Source organism: Aptenodytes patagonicus, chromosome 21 (genome assembly GCF_965638725.1).
Source record: "Aptenodytes patagonicus chromosome 21, bAptPat1.pri.cur, whole genome shotgun sequence".
Classification (NCBI taxonomy): Eukaryota; Metazoa; Chordata; class Aves; order Sphenisciformes; family Spheniscidae; genus Aptenodytes; species Aptenodytes patagonicus.
In genome coordinates, this window is record NC_134969.1 from 49,106 (window position 1) to 63,678 (window position 14,573).

At 41.9% G+C, this 14,573-nt stretch overlaps 2 protein-coding genes across 6 annotated transcripts; one reads left to right on the top strand and one right to left on the bottom strand.

The window, feature by feature from the left end:
- Positions 1-1,961: 1,961 nt before the first annotated feature.
- Positions 1,962-7,913, bottom strand: LOC143169689 (uncharacterized). Of its 5 annotated transcripts, none has more exons than XR_012996918.1 (5): positions 6,969-7,606; positions 6,026-6,070; positions 4,603-4,684; positions 3,833-3,968; positions 1,962-3,666 (listed from the first exon to the last, which is right to left on the bottom strand). XR_012996918.1 is itself a non-coding variant. In XM_076357226.1 (5 exons), the coding sequence occupies exons 1-4, from the start codon at positions 7,911-7,913 to the stop codon at positions 3,873-3,875; spliced, it is 519 nt and encodes a 172-aa protein (XP_076213341.1). In that variant the 3' UTR covers positions 1,962-3,666; positions 3,833-3,872. The 5 variants fall into 5 exon arrangements, 2 of the variants coding, with proteins under 2 accessions (XP_076213341.1, XP_076213342.1); XM_076357226.1 differs by lacking the exon at positions 6,969-7,606 and adding an exon at positions 7,618-7,913; XR_012996917.1 differs by having other exon boundaries at positions 6,022-7,606.
- On the top strand, positions 7,858-13,564 carry MYCBP (MYC binding protein). Its single transcript, XM_076357228.1, has 5 exons — positions 7,858-7,919; positions 8,124-8,196; positions 10,148-10,196; positions 10,966-11,095; positions 13,471-13,564. The coding sequence occupies exons 1-5, from the start codon at positions 7,905-7,907 to the stop codon at positions 13,513-13,515; spliced, it is 312 nt and encodes a 103-aa protein (XP_076213343.1). The 5' UTR covers positions 7,858-7,904; the 3' UTR covers positions 13,516-13,564.
- The last annotated feature ends 1,009 nt before the right edge of the window (positions 13,565-14,573 follow it).

A 14,573-nucleotide genomic window follows, 5' to 3' on the forward strand; every position in this document is an offset into this window, starting at 1 on the left:
AATAAGGCCGTATCCTTGGCCATTCTGCTGCTAATGCTGGCTCCAGGACAATCTTTGTACACAAAGCAAGCATATGTCTTTCCCCGTCTTTCCTTTTCTAAAATGAGGTCTCTTTCCCTCCCCTCTCCCCAACATTTTTTTGCAGGCACTTCCTAAAGTTTAGAGTGTTTGAAAGGGTGTTCCCCAGCCTACCATCGGTCCCCGAAATGCACTGTAGCAGTCCGATCAGCTCAAAAAAAATTTGAGTAGATTTTAAGCTCTCTTAAATAATTTTCATGCATCAGCTCGGTTTACAAGCTGCGATCTATCCCCGAGTGCCAGGTGGACTTTTTAAAGGTAGCATTTACTCTTAGAATCTTTACGTAAGCAAAGGAAGAAATTATTTATGATGAGGGTGGTGAGAAACTGTTGCCGGAGAAGTTGTGAATGCCCCCTCATTGGAAGTGTTCAAACTCAGGTTGGATGGGGCTTTGAGCAACCCCGTCTAGCGGAAGATGTCCCTGCCCACGGCAGGGGCTTTGGACTAGGCGATATTTTAAGGTCCCTTCTGACCCAAACCATTCTATGATTCTGTGTACCTTTAGCCTGTAGAACTTCCGCTGCCATTCTTCCACTTTCTCCTCCTCCACATTAACTTTTTCTTTTTTAAACTCAGTGAAGTTTTGGATAGGGAGTATTCATTCTGCTCCAGTAGCTCCATCTTTATCCTCCTCTAGAGAGACACAGAGGATGGTAACTTTGTGGAGTACAGGTGCAACCGTGGGTTCCGTTTCCAATTCTGCCGCGTGCTGACATGGGGAGGATGTATAGTGTATAGCTTTACCGAATCTTTTACCGTAAGTAAGCACGTTCTTCAGTAGAACAAACCCATTTATTCACCAGAGTCACAGGGTGACTCTGCTGCAACAATCCATCTCATGTAAAGAAAGGAATAGGAAAGGGAGGAATTTAAAAGAAAAAGTTAACAACGGTAGGTTGTAACCCGTGAACAATTATATCATTGAATATAAGTGGCCCTTGCGTTCCTAAACAACTAGAAAATCCCTGTTCTTTGAGACTAGGCAGTTTGTGCACTCTTTTACACTGGAAAATATTTCATCCTTTTCTTGGTATTCTTCCTGCTGAGGTAATGCGGAGGGGTAGCTGAAGGCCTGGGATAAAAAGGGGACTTGTGTCACTTGGTCTGTTTTTACAGGCTATACGTAAGTATCACTATCAAGAAGAATGACTGACATCTTTAGTATGTCCGACACTTAGAATGGAATGATAATGACTTGCTCCTAAAAAGAAATACTGAATTATGTGGATGGGGAAAATGGCGTAAAACAGTTGCCACGTTCAGGGGTGTTTTAAAGAAGTCAGTATGACAAGTGAGATGGCATAAGAAGAATAAACGAGAGGTGCAGAATCGTAGACTATAAGGACAGATGCTGTCTGTGAAGAGGGAGTGAGTTTGGAGGGGCCAAAAGTACTACCATTGGGTTTTTACATCAGGAGTGTGGTGCTAAGCCATTCCAGGAGAACAGACTGTCTGCAGAAATTTACAATGGTAGTATTTGGGAGGATTTACCATCTCCACTTTTGCATAGGCAAGCCGAGACTTTGCTGCGACTGAGATATGTAAACTAAAACTTAGTCTGAAAGTTTTCTTTTATTCTGTTTGTCCGAGGCTGAGATCGTTCTTAAAACTTGGAAGGTGCTGGAGAGGTGAAAGGGAAGATAATCTGAAGGAAGTTAGAGCTGCAGATTTTCCATCTCTAGCTTTTTTTTAATGAGATTCTTTCCCCAGTTGTAGTTAAATTATGCTTGGAGCGGTAGCAGTCTGAACAACAGATTGATTTTCTCCTCCCTCCATCCCTAGCAAATATAAATTCAATGTGCAAAGCTTGTACTCCATCACTTGCTCCTGTAGCGAAATAAACTGCTTATAGTATGAAATTTACTCACACGGACGGAAGATGGCAGGGGTTGTAACTTTTTATTGGACGCTGCAGATCTTTAATTTTACATGTTTTTGTAAAGAAAGGTACGTTTTATTTTTAATTTTCCATTTATTTTTAATTTGTTTATCTTTAAAAAATGTCTAACTTGCCTATTTGTATACCGATTTGCAAGAGTATTTTCATGTTTAGTAGGCTGCCTTAACATAAAGGTTCCTCTATAGTCATCGGTATTGCGGCCGTAAGACTGCAACTTCCATTTGATTTCTTAACAATCCTGTTTTACAGGGTGAAAATGAATCCCATTTGAACAGAAAACACTGTGTTAAACCACCTTTATCCTAAACTCCCCCCAGATTATTCTGGTTTTAGTATACCTGAATTTTATTGAATTGTACCGTACATACAATGAAGAGGTAAATCTACAGACGTACTGGTTATCTCTGCACATGAAAAAAATTTTGGTAGCGTATACAATAACATAAACACTGAAAAGGAATTTTAAATCTTGTCCACAATGTAGTATCCTGTAACGGAGAAAGAAACAAACGTACAAAAGAAAGGCGAGATGTGTGATTACACATGTATATTACCAGTTTATCTGTACTCAGATGACAATCATTTAGGAAAATGCTGGTAGAGAATTTTTGCATAAATAATTTATTTTTCACAGAATCGGGGCCAAAGCAACGCTTGACACTTATGCAGTCTATTCTGTATTTCAAATGCAGGTATCATTGATCAGAGGAAACTGGACCGATTACGGTGATTCTACTTATTTGTTTATCGTTGACATCCGCAAACAAAAAGCACTTGTCTGTGCCAAATTATATGCTTAAACATAGTTTTTAATTTAACAATGCAATTTTAGTGGGATGTTTTATTCCCTCTCGAGTTCCTTTGTATAACCAATTTTCACTGCAAAACAGTAATTGGACATTCCTGTAACTTCAGCTGCGACCTGGGGCTCGGAACATCCAAAAAGGAGGACTGGGAAGTATTCCTCTACCTTCGTAAGTGTCCTAAATATAAACATACCGCTCTCACACTGCTATCGGATGATGGTTCAAACAGACCGCATAATGCTCTTAAAATCCTACTACAGGTCAGGCACCTTAGTTTCCACTGATTTGATGCAGACTGATGGTGCTTAATACCTCATAGTGATGTGCTTATCAGGATATCTTTTACTGATAAATTAGACACGGGCGGATGATGCGCTTCTCTGTCTTGTAGATGAGAGAGAATAATACCTAGATTATCAATGAGCAGTGGGTCGTGTTGCCATGGTTACAATGTGACATACCATGGTTTTTCCCAGTGTCATTTTTTTCGAAATGCGTTAAGGAAGGACTGCAGCTTTTACAATGTTTGATACTTTTTTCTCTCGTACATTTTAGCGTTAAGATGGCAGAGTAACCATGGGAGACTGGAATTTCCTTGGAGGCATTTTAGAGGAGGTCCACATTCATTCCACTATTATTGGAAAGATTTGGCTAACGATCCTCTTCATATTTCGAATGCTTGTCCTCGGAGTAGCAACTGAGGACGTTTGGAATGATGAACAATCAGAATTTATATGCAATACTGAGCAACCTGGTTGCAGAAATGTGTGTTATGATGAGGCCTTTCCCATCTCTCTCATAAGATACTGGGTCTTGCAAGTTATATTTGTGTCTTCGCCTTCCTTGGTGTATATGGGTCATGCCTTATACAGACTAAGAGCCTTGGAAAAAGAGAGGCAAAAAAAGAAAGCTCAGATAAGAGTGGAACTCGAAAGCACTGAATTAGAAATGACCGAAAATCGGAAAAGGCTGGAGAGAGAACTCCGGCAATTGGATCAAAGAAAGCTAAACAAAGCACCCCTGAGAGGCTCTTTGCTCTGCACTTACGTGATACATATTTTCACAAGATCTGCAGTGGAAGTCGGTTTTATGATCGGGCAGTATCTTCTTTATGGCTTTCATCTAGATCCCCTTTATAAATGTCAGAGAGATCCATGTCCAAACACAGTTGACTGCTTTGTGTCTAGACCAACAGAAAAGACAGTGTTCATATTATTCATGCAATCAATAGCGACTGTATCATTGCTTTTAAATATCCTAGAAATTATCCACCTAGGATTCCGAAAAATTAAAATGGGACTCTGCGGGCAGAATAAAAACAAGGACGACCCTGACAATTTCTACATAAACAAATCTAAGAAATACCCTGTGATACCACACTCTTCTTTGGGAATATCCACCACCCCTCAAAAAACTCTTCCTTCTGCACTTAGCGGTTATACCTTTTTAATGGAAAAGCAAACTGATGCTGCTGTCTACCCGGTTCTAAATTCTCCTCCCATGTTTCAGTCTGTGCAAAATAACCGTACAGAAAGCAGCAGCAATTACACCCATCGCAATCAGGAAAATAAATCGCCAAAGAAGAGGCCAGCTACAAACGCTTTAGACAATCAGACTCAAAATACTAGCACAGATAATAATGAAGCCTTGCTTGGCGAGCTTGGGACTGAAGTGCACGATGCTCAAAAAGAAGCTGAAAAGAAACATTTCCTTGTTGGTACTCAGAATGCAGATGCAGCTTCGAGCACGTGCTTGAGAAACTTTGCTGAAATGCCATCTCAAACTTCACTGCAACCCGATACAACTTTTCCTATTACCGGTTTCAGAAGACAGTATGGAATCGGTTCGTCTTGGAACTGCTCGGCAATGGTTGAAAGTGCAGGAGCTTCAACAAATTCTCTTCCAAAGAACAGCAACAGAAGACAAAGCGGTTTCAGTGCAAACAAAGCCCAACCTCCTTACAATGCTGACGTAAAAAATTCTAGCCGACCAAACACTCCTGACTCTACAGGGGAGGTGAGCTCAGAATCTAAACAAAGTAGAAACTGCGATAGTCCTAAGCCTTTCTCTCTGTCTAGGCGACTGTCGCTGTCAAGTAACGCCAGCAGCAGGCGTGCCCCCACTGATCTTCAAATATAGTGTGAGCTAACCCGTGAATTGCACTAGTCAATGCTGGGATAATTACTGAATGTTGTGACGTAAGCAAGACCTATGTATAAGGGTAGCTAAATCATTCAACTTTAACCAGCTGTTTCACATAGATAGAAAAGTTGTGTAGCCCTTTGAATATTAGCTAAGTAACTTTTACACAGTCTCTTTTCTTCCTTTGTAATGAAAGGGTGGCTTAGACCTCAGCATATAAACTTCTACGCTACCCTTCCAGCTAAAAAGGAAAACATACATCATATAAGACCACATACTAGGAAAAGTCAGGCATAAAATCACAGCTGATACTATTTAAACCGAATAAAAGTAGTAGACAAAATTTACAGTCTAACAATATATTTTACGAAGACCGGTAAATGAAATTAGGCTAAAGATGGCACTGGCGCTCTCAGGAGAAATTAATTATGGGTAAATATGTTTCTGCTTAATCTCTCTGAGAATTCAAACAGACATTTGATAGCTGTCTGAAAGCAGAATGTCAAACATATTCCACTGTTTGAACTGTGTTAAATACAAAAAGAACAAAACATTTGATACATGTATCACTAATTCTTTGACTCCACAGTACACTTTTTTTTCAGTGTATCTACACTGACTTCCTCAGCAGAAAAATCAGAGCGAATCTCTTATCTTATACTATTACCGTTAAATACACTATTATATTTTTAAAGCGTCATGAATTACAAATGAGTTGTGAGCTTTAATTTTGAGATTTTGCATAACACTAATAAGCTAGCAATTTTTTTTTTTTTAATCAGAAAACAAGTTACTGAAATTTATTAATCAGAAATTTTGGATTTCACAAACCGGAAGGCTTACTATGGTAAAAAAAAAAAAAGAAAACAGAAAAAGAAAAAATGGTAGTACCTTCCTACTTTCAGTTACAATGTCAAAAAACATATAAAAGGTTTATCAAACTGCAAAACTACTCCTTTTCTGGATACTACGGGGTCCATCTGTCCCCCGAGTTCTGACAAACTTTTAAATCAAAGAATGCTTATAATTGTTTAGAAGGAGCATATCCGTTTATGCTTTTAATGGGAGTAACAAAACGAATAAAAGACATTCACCCACTTGCTGCTCCAGTTCATATGGTGTAAGGCAAGTTCCATGAAACATCTTGAAATAAGAAAGGAGGGAAAGATGAACAAAATACTATGTTACATTTATAATCAAGACTTCTATGGATGAAATACATTTACTTGAGTCGCACAGCACCGACAGGCTGTAAATACTTGGCGAGGTGGTCACATCTGGGATGCGTTAGTGTGTACGTGTGCATTTTTTACTAGTGGATTTGACTTACTGTACGTGTACTGGAAAAATAATTTGTGAGATGTAGCGTCACGATGTTATGGCATTATTAAATTCTTAATGTGCATTATCATTTTGCTTACAAGCCAGCCATGTTTCACATTGGCTGAAGGCTGTACAATATTAGGAAAAAAAGGAGCCAGAAAACCTAAAAGGCTCTTTTGCTTGCAGCAGCAGCAGCATTAATTTGGCCCTGTCCACGTAAGACATATGCATTAATACTATTAAAACTATTCACTGTAGATTTCTCTCCAGCAGCTATTCTTCTCACCTCTAGTATCTCTTTACATGTATACATAAATACGGCCCTACGTAATTCTGCTTACACTGTAAAATTTAACATTGTGTAATATACAGGAATGTATATAAATGTATAACGTGATTTAGCTGAGTTAATACTACTACTGTGGCTTTAATTCTTGCATTTCTTGATGCGTAAGTTTCTGTGGGTGATAACTGTGCTAATGCAGGTTTTGCATTTAATGTTTCCGTAATAAAAAGCCTAGTATTTAATGCGCTCCGCTCCCACTGTCTTAAATAATAGAAAATCAGCATTTAGATGCTCACAGATGGGATATGATGTTTGCACTTCTGTTGGTTCAAGACAAGATACAGAAGAATTGGTTTTTCTGCTGGTGACAAAGGATTTTTATTAACTTTTTTTGTGTGGACACGTGTCAAACATTCTAGTTCATCACAGCACCTTGCCAACAGAAATGTGTAACGATTCCAGTGAAAATTGAAGACTTTGCAGAAAAGCGTGCAGAAAAAGTGTGGGAAGACCCTAACATCACAGGTGCACGATTATTCGGTTGGTTCTTTTTCTTATTTTTATAATAAACAGATTTTATCAGTCAGTAGATACCACAGCGTTTCACAAAAAGAAACCGGTATAATCGCTTCCGTTTTTTAAAACAGGCTAAGGCAAAAAACTTTCCTTTCGATGCGAAGATTTCACCGTGTGTAACTCTTCAGAGCCCCTTGGGTAGGTAGCTCTGCAGCTGCAGCTTGCGGCAACTTTCTCCTCCTGCGATTTTCCAGTCAGTTCCAGTTACTACTCAAGCCACGAGTGCGACAGTTAACTGATCTAACCGAAAGCCGCCATACCAGGCGCAGCGGTACTCCACCGCTCGGAGACACAGTGAACGCTAGACGTTGCTCGTGCCGCCCTGCTCACGACCGGACGCGCTCCACCGCCCCATGGTCCGGATGGCTCCTCCTGCGGCAGCGCGCCCTCTCACCGGGGAGCCCCGGGGGCCGCCTATCGCGGCGCCCTCCGGCCAGCCGGCGGCACGGCACTGGCCGGCAGAGGTGAGCCCCGGAACCGCTGGGCCCGAAACGCAGTTCCGTACCTGGCGAAGAGTGCGGGGCGGAGCGGGACGACGGCCACAGCTGCTAGGAGAAGGGGGCGCAGCGCCGGCTTTGGCGTTTCTTTGGGCGACAAGGGGGGCCGCGAGGACCCCTGCGAGAGAACGAGGGCAGCGAGATGCCGCTGCGACCGCGGCGGACGCCCGCCCCCGCAAGGCGAGGCCGAGGGCGTTGCAGCTGTGCCGTCGCTGTGGTAACCGCTGGAAAGCCCTCGCGCCGTAAAAGAGTAGAGCGCAGGCGCGCGGCCGGGTGCAGGCGCGGTGAGGGTTAGATGGCGCATTACAAGGTAGGGGGGAGCGAGCCGGTGGCGGCGTGGGGTCGGTATGGTTTGTCGCGCCGTCTGCGCGGAGGGGCAGGCCGCGGACTGGCACCGGCTTGGCCCTTTGTGCCGCCTCCGCGGCGGAGAGGAGGGCCGGCCTGGTCCAACGAGCCGCCTCCGTAGCTGAGGGGGGGGCGCCGCCGATCTGACCGTGTGGGCGTCCTCCCTCAGGCCGCGGACTCCAAGCGGGAGCAGTTCCGCCGGTACCTGGAGAAGTCGGGGGTGCTGGACACGCTCACGAAGGGTAAGTCTCCGGCCCGCGTCGTGCCGCCTGAGGGGCCCGCGGGCGGCTCTTCGGGCGCTTCTGCGGTCGGGGGCCGTTCCCCTCGGGGCGTCCCGCGCCGCAGCTGCCGCCCTGGCACGGCTGTGGTGTGGCCGCCCCTCGGGCTGCCTCGGCGTTCTGCGCCGGCTCCCTGCCTCGCCTCGGCGCGCCGGTCGCTCGCTCTTCTCGGTCGGCGTGGCGGCCGGCAGCAGAACTCGCCAGGAAATCTTGGTGCGGCAGTCGAGGTCGAGTCCGAGCTGGGCAGCGAGGCAGTGCGCGCTGGGGGCGAGCAGAGGAGCTCTTTGGAAACGCGGCCTGTGAACCGCAATGCGTTAACTTCTTTCTGGCAGTTCGCACGTTCACTGCGTGTGGGTCGGTTGTTGGGAATGCGTGTGGAACAGGAATGGTAGAGACACGTAAGGAACAGGAAGGCGGTTCCTTTCCCCTTGCGTGGTCTGTGGGAGACCTCTCTTACTCGGCCAAAGTGAGAAAAGCACTTCTCTGTGCTTGCTTTTGGAAACAGTTGCATTTCTTGGGGGCTGTTAGTCTGCCAGAGCAGATAACAGCAAATGTGCTCTTAAAAATACTCTATTTAAAAAGACCCTTTCTTGAGAAGAGCTTGGCACTTCTCCTAAAACTAATGAACCTGTAAGTTTTGTGAGAGTGGCTATCCATATCAGAATGGGGAAAATGATGATGCTAAACTTGATGCATACTTTGGCTTTTTGTATGGCTTAGCATCTTTTAAATCCTTCAGAAGTCTTTTTGAGAGCCTTCCAATAGCACGTGGAGAAAATCTGTTAATATTCCTGCTTGAAAAATATGCTGTTTAAAGAGGGAGCAGCAGATCTAGGATGTCAAGCGAATAGGTGCTGCGCTATGTGGCATGGCGTACTATTTGATTTCTTTCTATCGCAATACAAAGCACCCTATGGGATGGCAAACCAAGTGGCCTGGCACGTGGGTACCATTTGATTTCTTTCTATCGCAATACTAAGCACCCTGTGGGATGGCAAAACAAGTGGCCTGGCACGTGGGTACCATTTGATTTCTTTCTATCGCAATACTAAGCACCCTGTGGGATGGCAAAACAAGTCTTCCAAGCAGTGTGGCACCCTAATTTTGTTTTTAACTTAGGTGCTTAGCTTAAAACCAATTTGGCTGTGCAGTTTGGACATCTGAAACTGGGAGAAGGGCATCTAAGTACTTATGAAAGCAGACATGTTCTATAGCTGTGTGTGTCCCCCTGTGAGGAGGGGGGAATGGTTATGGTTGGGAGCTTCCTGAGTGTTCATGTGACTGAGTTCTCCAGATACGGAATTTGTATGTGTATGGCTAGTTTTACTTTAGCTGTCAGGGTACTGCTGCTTGTGCCTGACCTCTCTGGCACTCTGTTGGCAGCTGGAGCCCCCATCCATAAAGATTATCAGTGTCACCTACTCTGACGGTAGCCATTTAGTTTTGTAACTGTAGGTGTTTGCTGGAGGCTTGTTTTTTATGCTGAAAGTTACAGAAGTGCTGATGATGTCCTGTGGTTCAAAGATGTAGCTTAAGTGGAAGTAATGGTTTATGAAGGGAGAGTCTGAAAATAGTTAGAATTTCAATTTTGCTGATGAAAGCCAATACTAGGGTTGCATGTGGAATATGTAAGAATTGTCCAGGCTGTTTTATGTTCCGTGCTAGAATAGCCAAAGACTGTGCTTAGGGGACCAACAAAACTTCTGTCTAGCTGTTACTGGGTGGGATGCTCTGTTCCCTCTGGTACAGCAGACCTATTCTTTACATCAAAGTATATAGATGAAAATCTTGTTAAACAGAAAAATGTGCTATAAATGTGGCATGCAACTTGTATGCCTTCTGACTGTTGGTACATGTTTTAAAAACTTAGAGTTGCATGAACTTCTTGCAATTGTTGAATATTTTCTATTTGCAGTGTTGGTAGCCTTATATGAAGAGCCAGAGAAACCAAATAGTGCACTGGAGTATCCTTTTTCTCTTCTGTGAATTGTTCTTAGAGACTTCACGCAAAACAGCAGTACTGCTTCTGACTCGTAGGTGAACTGGAAAGGCTCGTTTAGAAGACATATGTTGAGAACATGGCTTTTATGGATGCATTTTAGCTAATAATTGCATTCTTACAAGCTAACAGAAAGTCTGACAGGATGCAAGAGAACTGTGCATATCAGTATGCCAGCAATTATGAAGTTAAGTTATAGACCATTACAGAATGTCGTAGACCTGCAGCATTAGATTTGAATACTTATAGTATCTGTGGCTTCTGAAGTCGGCTTCTTCACACTTCCCTTTTTTTTTTTTTTTTTTTAAATAATACAAGAGGGGAAAAAAATTAATATCTCTTGTTTCTTGCTGTTTTTAACCAGCCTCCCTTTTTGGCTGTTGCTTCTATTTTTTTGGTTATTCCTTTTAACTCTTCAGAACTTCTGCGTTTAAGAGAGGAAAAGAAGAGGAGGGTGTAGTAAAACATGAGAATTCGTCCTGTGTGTACTGATGTCTTGGTTGTTTGTGTGTGGTTTTTTGTGTTTTTTTTTTTTTTAGGAATATACCAATGAACTTGAAAAGCTTTCTTATTTTTGTAACTTAATCCTGTAGGTTGAAAAGCACTGTAGTCATCTTAAGTGGTTTAATGCAATTTTGGTCACATGTATTGCAGCACTAACTTCATCATAAGTGTTAAAACTAAAATGTGGTTATGCTATCTAACTGAAGAAATACTTAACATCTAAATATCAGCTTTCTGAAGCATCATCTGGGAGCTTCAGCTCCTGAGAATCCAGAAATAGAGGCACTTCGCTTGGAAGTGGCAGAGATGAAAGAAAAATATGAAGCTGTGTTGGAAGAAAATAAAAAACTGAAAACCAAGGTAAAAGTCTACTTAGTGTTCCTCAGTAGTTCCATATTTCACAAAAAGAATACTTCAATACTTAGAATACAGCTAACTTTCTTCCATTAGAGTACCTGATAAATGTTGTTGCATTGTTTCGCCTCATGGTTGAGGAATGCTGATATAAATCTTTACTACGATGAATTCTTTTTTTTTTTTTTAATGGGACGCTTCTTATATTCTATAACATAGAATAGTATTGCTAAACTAGGGATTTTATTTATTTATTTAGTGGAAGTATTTTATCGAGGCTAATCCCATGTCTTCATTCAGTCTTGTCTGGATGTGTTTAAGTTGTCTGATATTATGTAGCTGTGCTTCCAGAAGAGTTTTGAAAAAGAAAAAAGCTAATGTATCTATTATAAAGGCTCTTAAAAGGCAAACTGAAGGAGGAATATTATATATTAGTTTGTGTGACCTGGCACAGACTTGCACATGGCAGGATGTTACCAGTGGAGGCACTCGTATCCATGTGGAACAGTAATTTGCACTTTTCAGCTAAAACAACCCTGGTACTCCTCTATCTGCAACAACAGTAGATCTGAAGTGCTAGCTAAGGCAGAGCCATTCTTTAATGGGTCTACAGGCTGTCTGAAACAGCTCTGGGAGGTGAACAACTTCTCCTTATGAGAGGGCACCGATTGTAAACCTAACAACACTGAAGAAGGAGACCTTTGAGAACCTTAATAAGCTAGTAGCTTATGTGCCGCTACAGGTTTCCATGCATTTGTTGGAAGAGGATGGCTGTTGTTATATGTGAACATCCCTACGGGTATTTTACTGGGAGACAACCACCCCACCTTAGTTCTGGGAGAAGGGATTCTTGGGCATTACCCCTTTGTATTTCTTGTCTGGAGTGCTCTTGCTATCCTAGTAATTCTTCTCCTTTTCTGTTACCCACTGTGAGTCCTTACAGCTACATTTGTTATTTCTTACTAGGAAATATGGCAAAGAGCAGAATTTTAGGGGGAGTAGCAATAGACCAGCAGTTCACTCGGCGTAGCCGACTTAAAAATGCAACCGATAGTAAGTAGACACGTGAAAGCAGAGTAACCTGGGTCTTTGTTTAAAGGAATCTTTTAAAGAAGTCAAAGCTTGTTCCAGGAAAGTAAGCCTTTCCATAAAAGTGGGTTTATCTGTGCTTTCACCTTCTTCAGCCTTCAAATGATAACTCTTACTTTACGTGTTTTCCAGTATTGATGTTTATGTTTTTTTCCTTTCTTTCCCCTGCCATCTTCTGCCTGTCATTCTGACATAGCATAGAAGTTCACACGGACAGAATGCAGGGAGAACACTGCCGTTTAGCTTTTTTTTTTTTTTAGCAGACCTCTAGCATAAAATACATGCTGTTAACTGTGTGTTTATTGGTAACTTGAAGCATGTCCAAATAGGTGATGTTCTTCTGTTGCATTCATCTGTGAAGATCTGTTCTTTTCCTTACATTTATTGGTCAGAATGTCAGGTATTTGGGTGAGGTGGGGGGCAGGAAGTCAATAGTTAGGCCCTTTGTGGGAAAGAAAACTGACTTTGGATTGTGTGCTGGCCATCTTTTGTAGTAAAATCTACAAGAATGACAAAATGCTATTTTAGCAGCTCTTGTTAGTGGCATAGTGATTGCTGTAATTTAGTGTTGCTACAAGAAACATGGGTATTTTATTTTTTTTTAATGTACTTTGATTTTTAACCTACTCAGCAATTCACAGGAGAGGGGAAGAATCTTAATTGAGAAACTGGACTGGAATATTTCAGAGACTCAGTCCTAATGCTTGAACTGTTTTTGAAGCTTGAGGTTATCTTTGATGTAACTGAGGTCAAGTAAACACCTTCATATGTTTCTTTGGAAATAACTTTACAAGTGAAGGTCATCCTTTAGTGCATAGTTGCCTAGGCCATACTTTCCAGAAAGCATAATGAAAGCTAGAATGATTACAGGAAATGTTAGTTTGGGTACTGTTGCTATGAGAATGACTGTTTCATTTAATCATATTTCAGTGAAACCAAAGCTTATATAAGGCGCTGATCATTATCAGCTGCTATTTGAGATTAAAAGCACTTAGCGAGACCTAGAACAAGAAACAGGGAAAAATTAAGGGCGAGACCTATATGCTTGAAAGTGAATTTAAAAAGCCCCCTTGTTATAGTTGCATGATTATACAGTGTGACAAATTGATGTTTTGAAGGAAGGGTTACTTTGTTGCCTGACTTGAGAATGGACTTGCATAAATATCAGTGATGGATTAAAATGCACAAAGTAAATGGAACACTTCCAGACCAAGCGTTTTCCTACATTTCTTAATGTAGAAAGTGTCTCTGAAATGTTGCAGCTAACTAAATTCCTCTCTTTAAATCCACAGCTGGCTCAGTATGAACCACCTCAAGATGAGAAGCATGGTGAATAACAGTAGTTTCTCCTTTAATGCCTTGACTTAATAAAGGGCTTCCTGAGAACTGCAGTCCTTTTTTTTTTTTTGTGTGTGAGCATGTGAAACTCTGCATGTCTACTTTGTTACCTCATCATCTTAAAGAAAGAAAAAAAAATGCAGTACCTTGAGTGTACAGCTATTTTTTTGCAGCTGAAGCAACAACCGATGAGTTTAAGCGTACTGGCCAACTTGCTTTCTGTGTTTGAGAAAAGGTGATAGTTATGATTAACTTGTAGATAACTGTGCCTGCCAACTTTGTGTAAATTTCGCATTCTGGTCAGTGGTCCTGTTAAGCTGCTGATCTCTCTCTTGGCTTTCTTTTAACTGGAGGGGGTGACATGAGACAGATGGACCAACTGTAAACTAAAACAGGACCTCCAAGGTATGTTCAAAGTTGGTACTCAGCACTGAGGTTAGGCTTCTACAGAAGCTGATAGTGTAACTGTCTACTCAGAGGGGCACAAAAGGAGTAAGTATAGTCATGTTAAGTGAGGGACATAGCACAACGTTGGAGATGCAGTACCTACTGAACTCACAATTTTTAATTTGTATGAGGTGTACCCATTTCCATGCAGTTCATGTCTCCAATCCTGTTTCAGAAACTGGGCCTTGGAGAGTTGATCCAGATACTGCCTAGACAGTTCTAAACAGAATACAAAATTCTTACTTGTAATGGATGTCCTGTGTAATTAGAGTGGCGCATGTAAGAGTACAATGCGGGGAGTTCTGCCTTCTGATTCATTTAATGGGGAAAAGAATATCTAGGCAGGGCAGAAGATCCGAGGGGTGTGTGTGTCACTTGTGATTTCTAATTCTGCCTCTATGTTCTATGGCCCCTGTTTCCCTGAATTGGCTTCACAATTCTTCTGAAATGCAAAGTTGTCCTTCACCAAAAAAAAAGATACATTTTTAAAGAGCTGCATTTGTCTCCTATCTTAAAATTAGGTACTTTAAAGGCAACCGATGACAGGAAAAATAAAGGAAGGGGGGGAAAGTGCAGTAGCTGTCTTATGTATTAGATCTACTGGCTATTA

Coding starts and splice junctions, on each gene's coding strand:
- MYCBP (XM_076357228.1), top strand. Junction 10,197..10,965: donor AAACCAAATAGTGCACTGGA/GTATCCTTTTTC, acceptor TCTAAATATCAG/CTTTCTGAAGCATCATCTGG. Junction 11,096..13,470: donor ATAAAAAACTGAAAACCAAG/GTAAAAGTCTAC, acceptor TTAAATCCACAG/CTGGCTCAGTATGAACCACC.
- LOC143169689 (XM_076357226.1), bottom strand. CDS start 7,913: ATGCGCCATCTAACCCTCACCGCGCCTGCACCCGGCCGCGCGCCTGCG. Junction 6,071..7,617: donor CGCCCCGCACTCTTCGCCAG/GTACGGAACTGC, acceptor TCTTATTTCAAG/ATGTTTCATGGAACTTGCCT. Junction 3,969..4,602: donor CATACTGTCTTCTGAAACCG/GTAATAGGAAAA, acceptor CTGTTGGTCTAG/ACACAAAGCAGTCAACTGTG.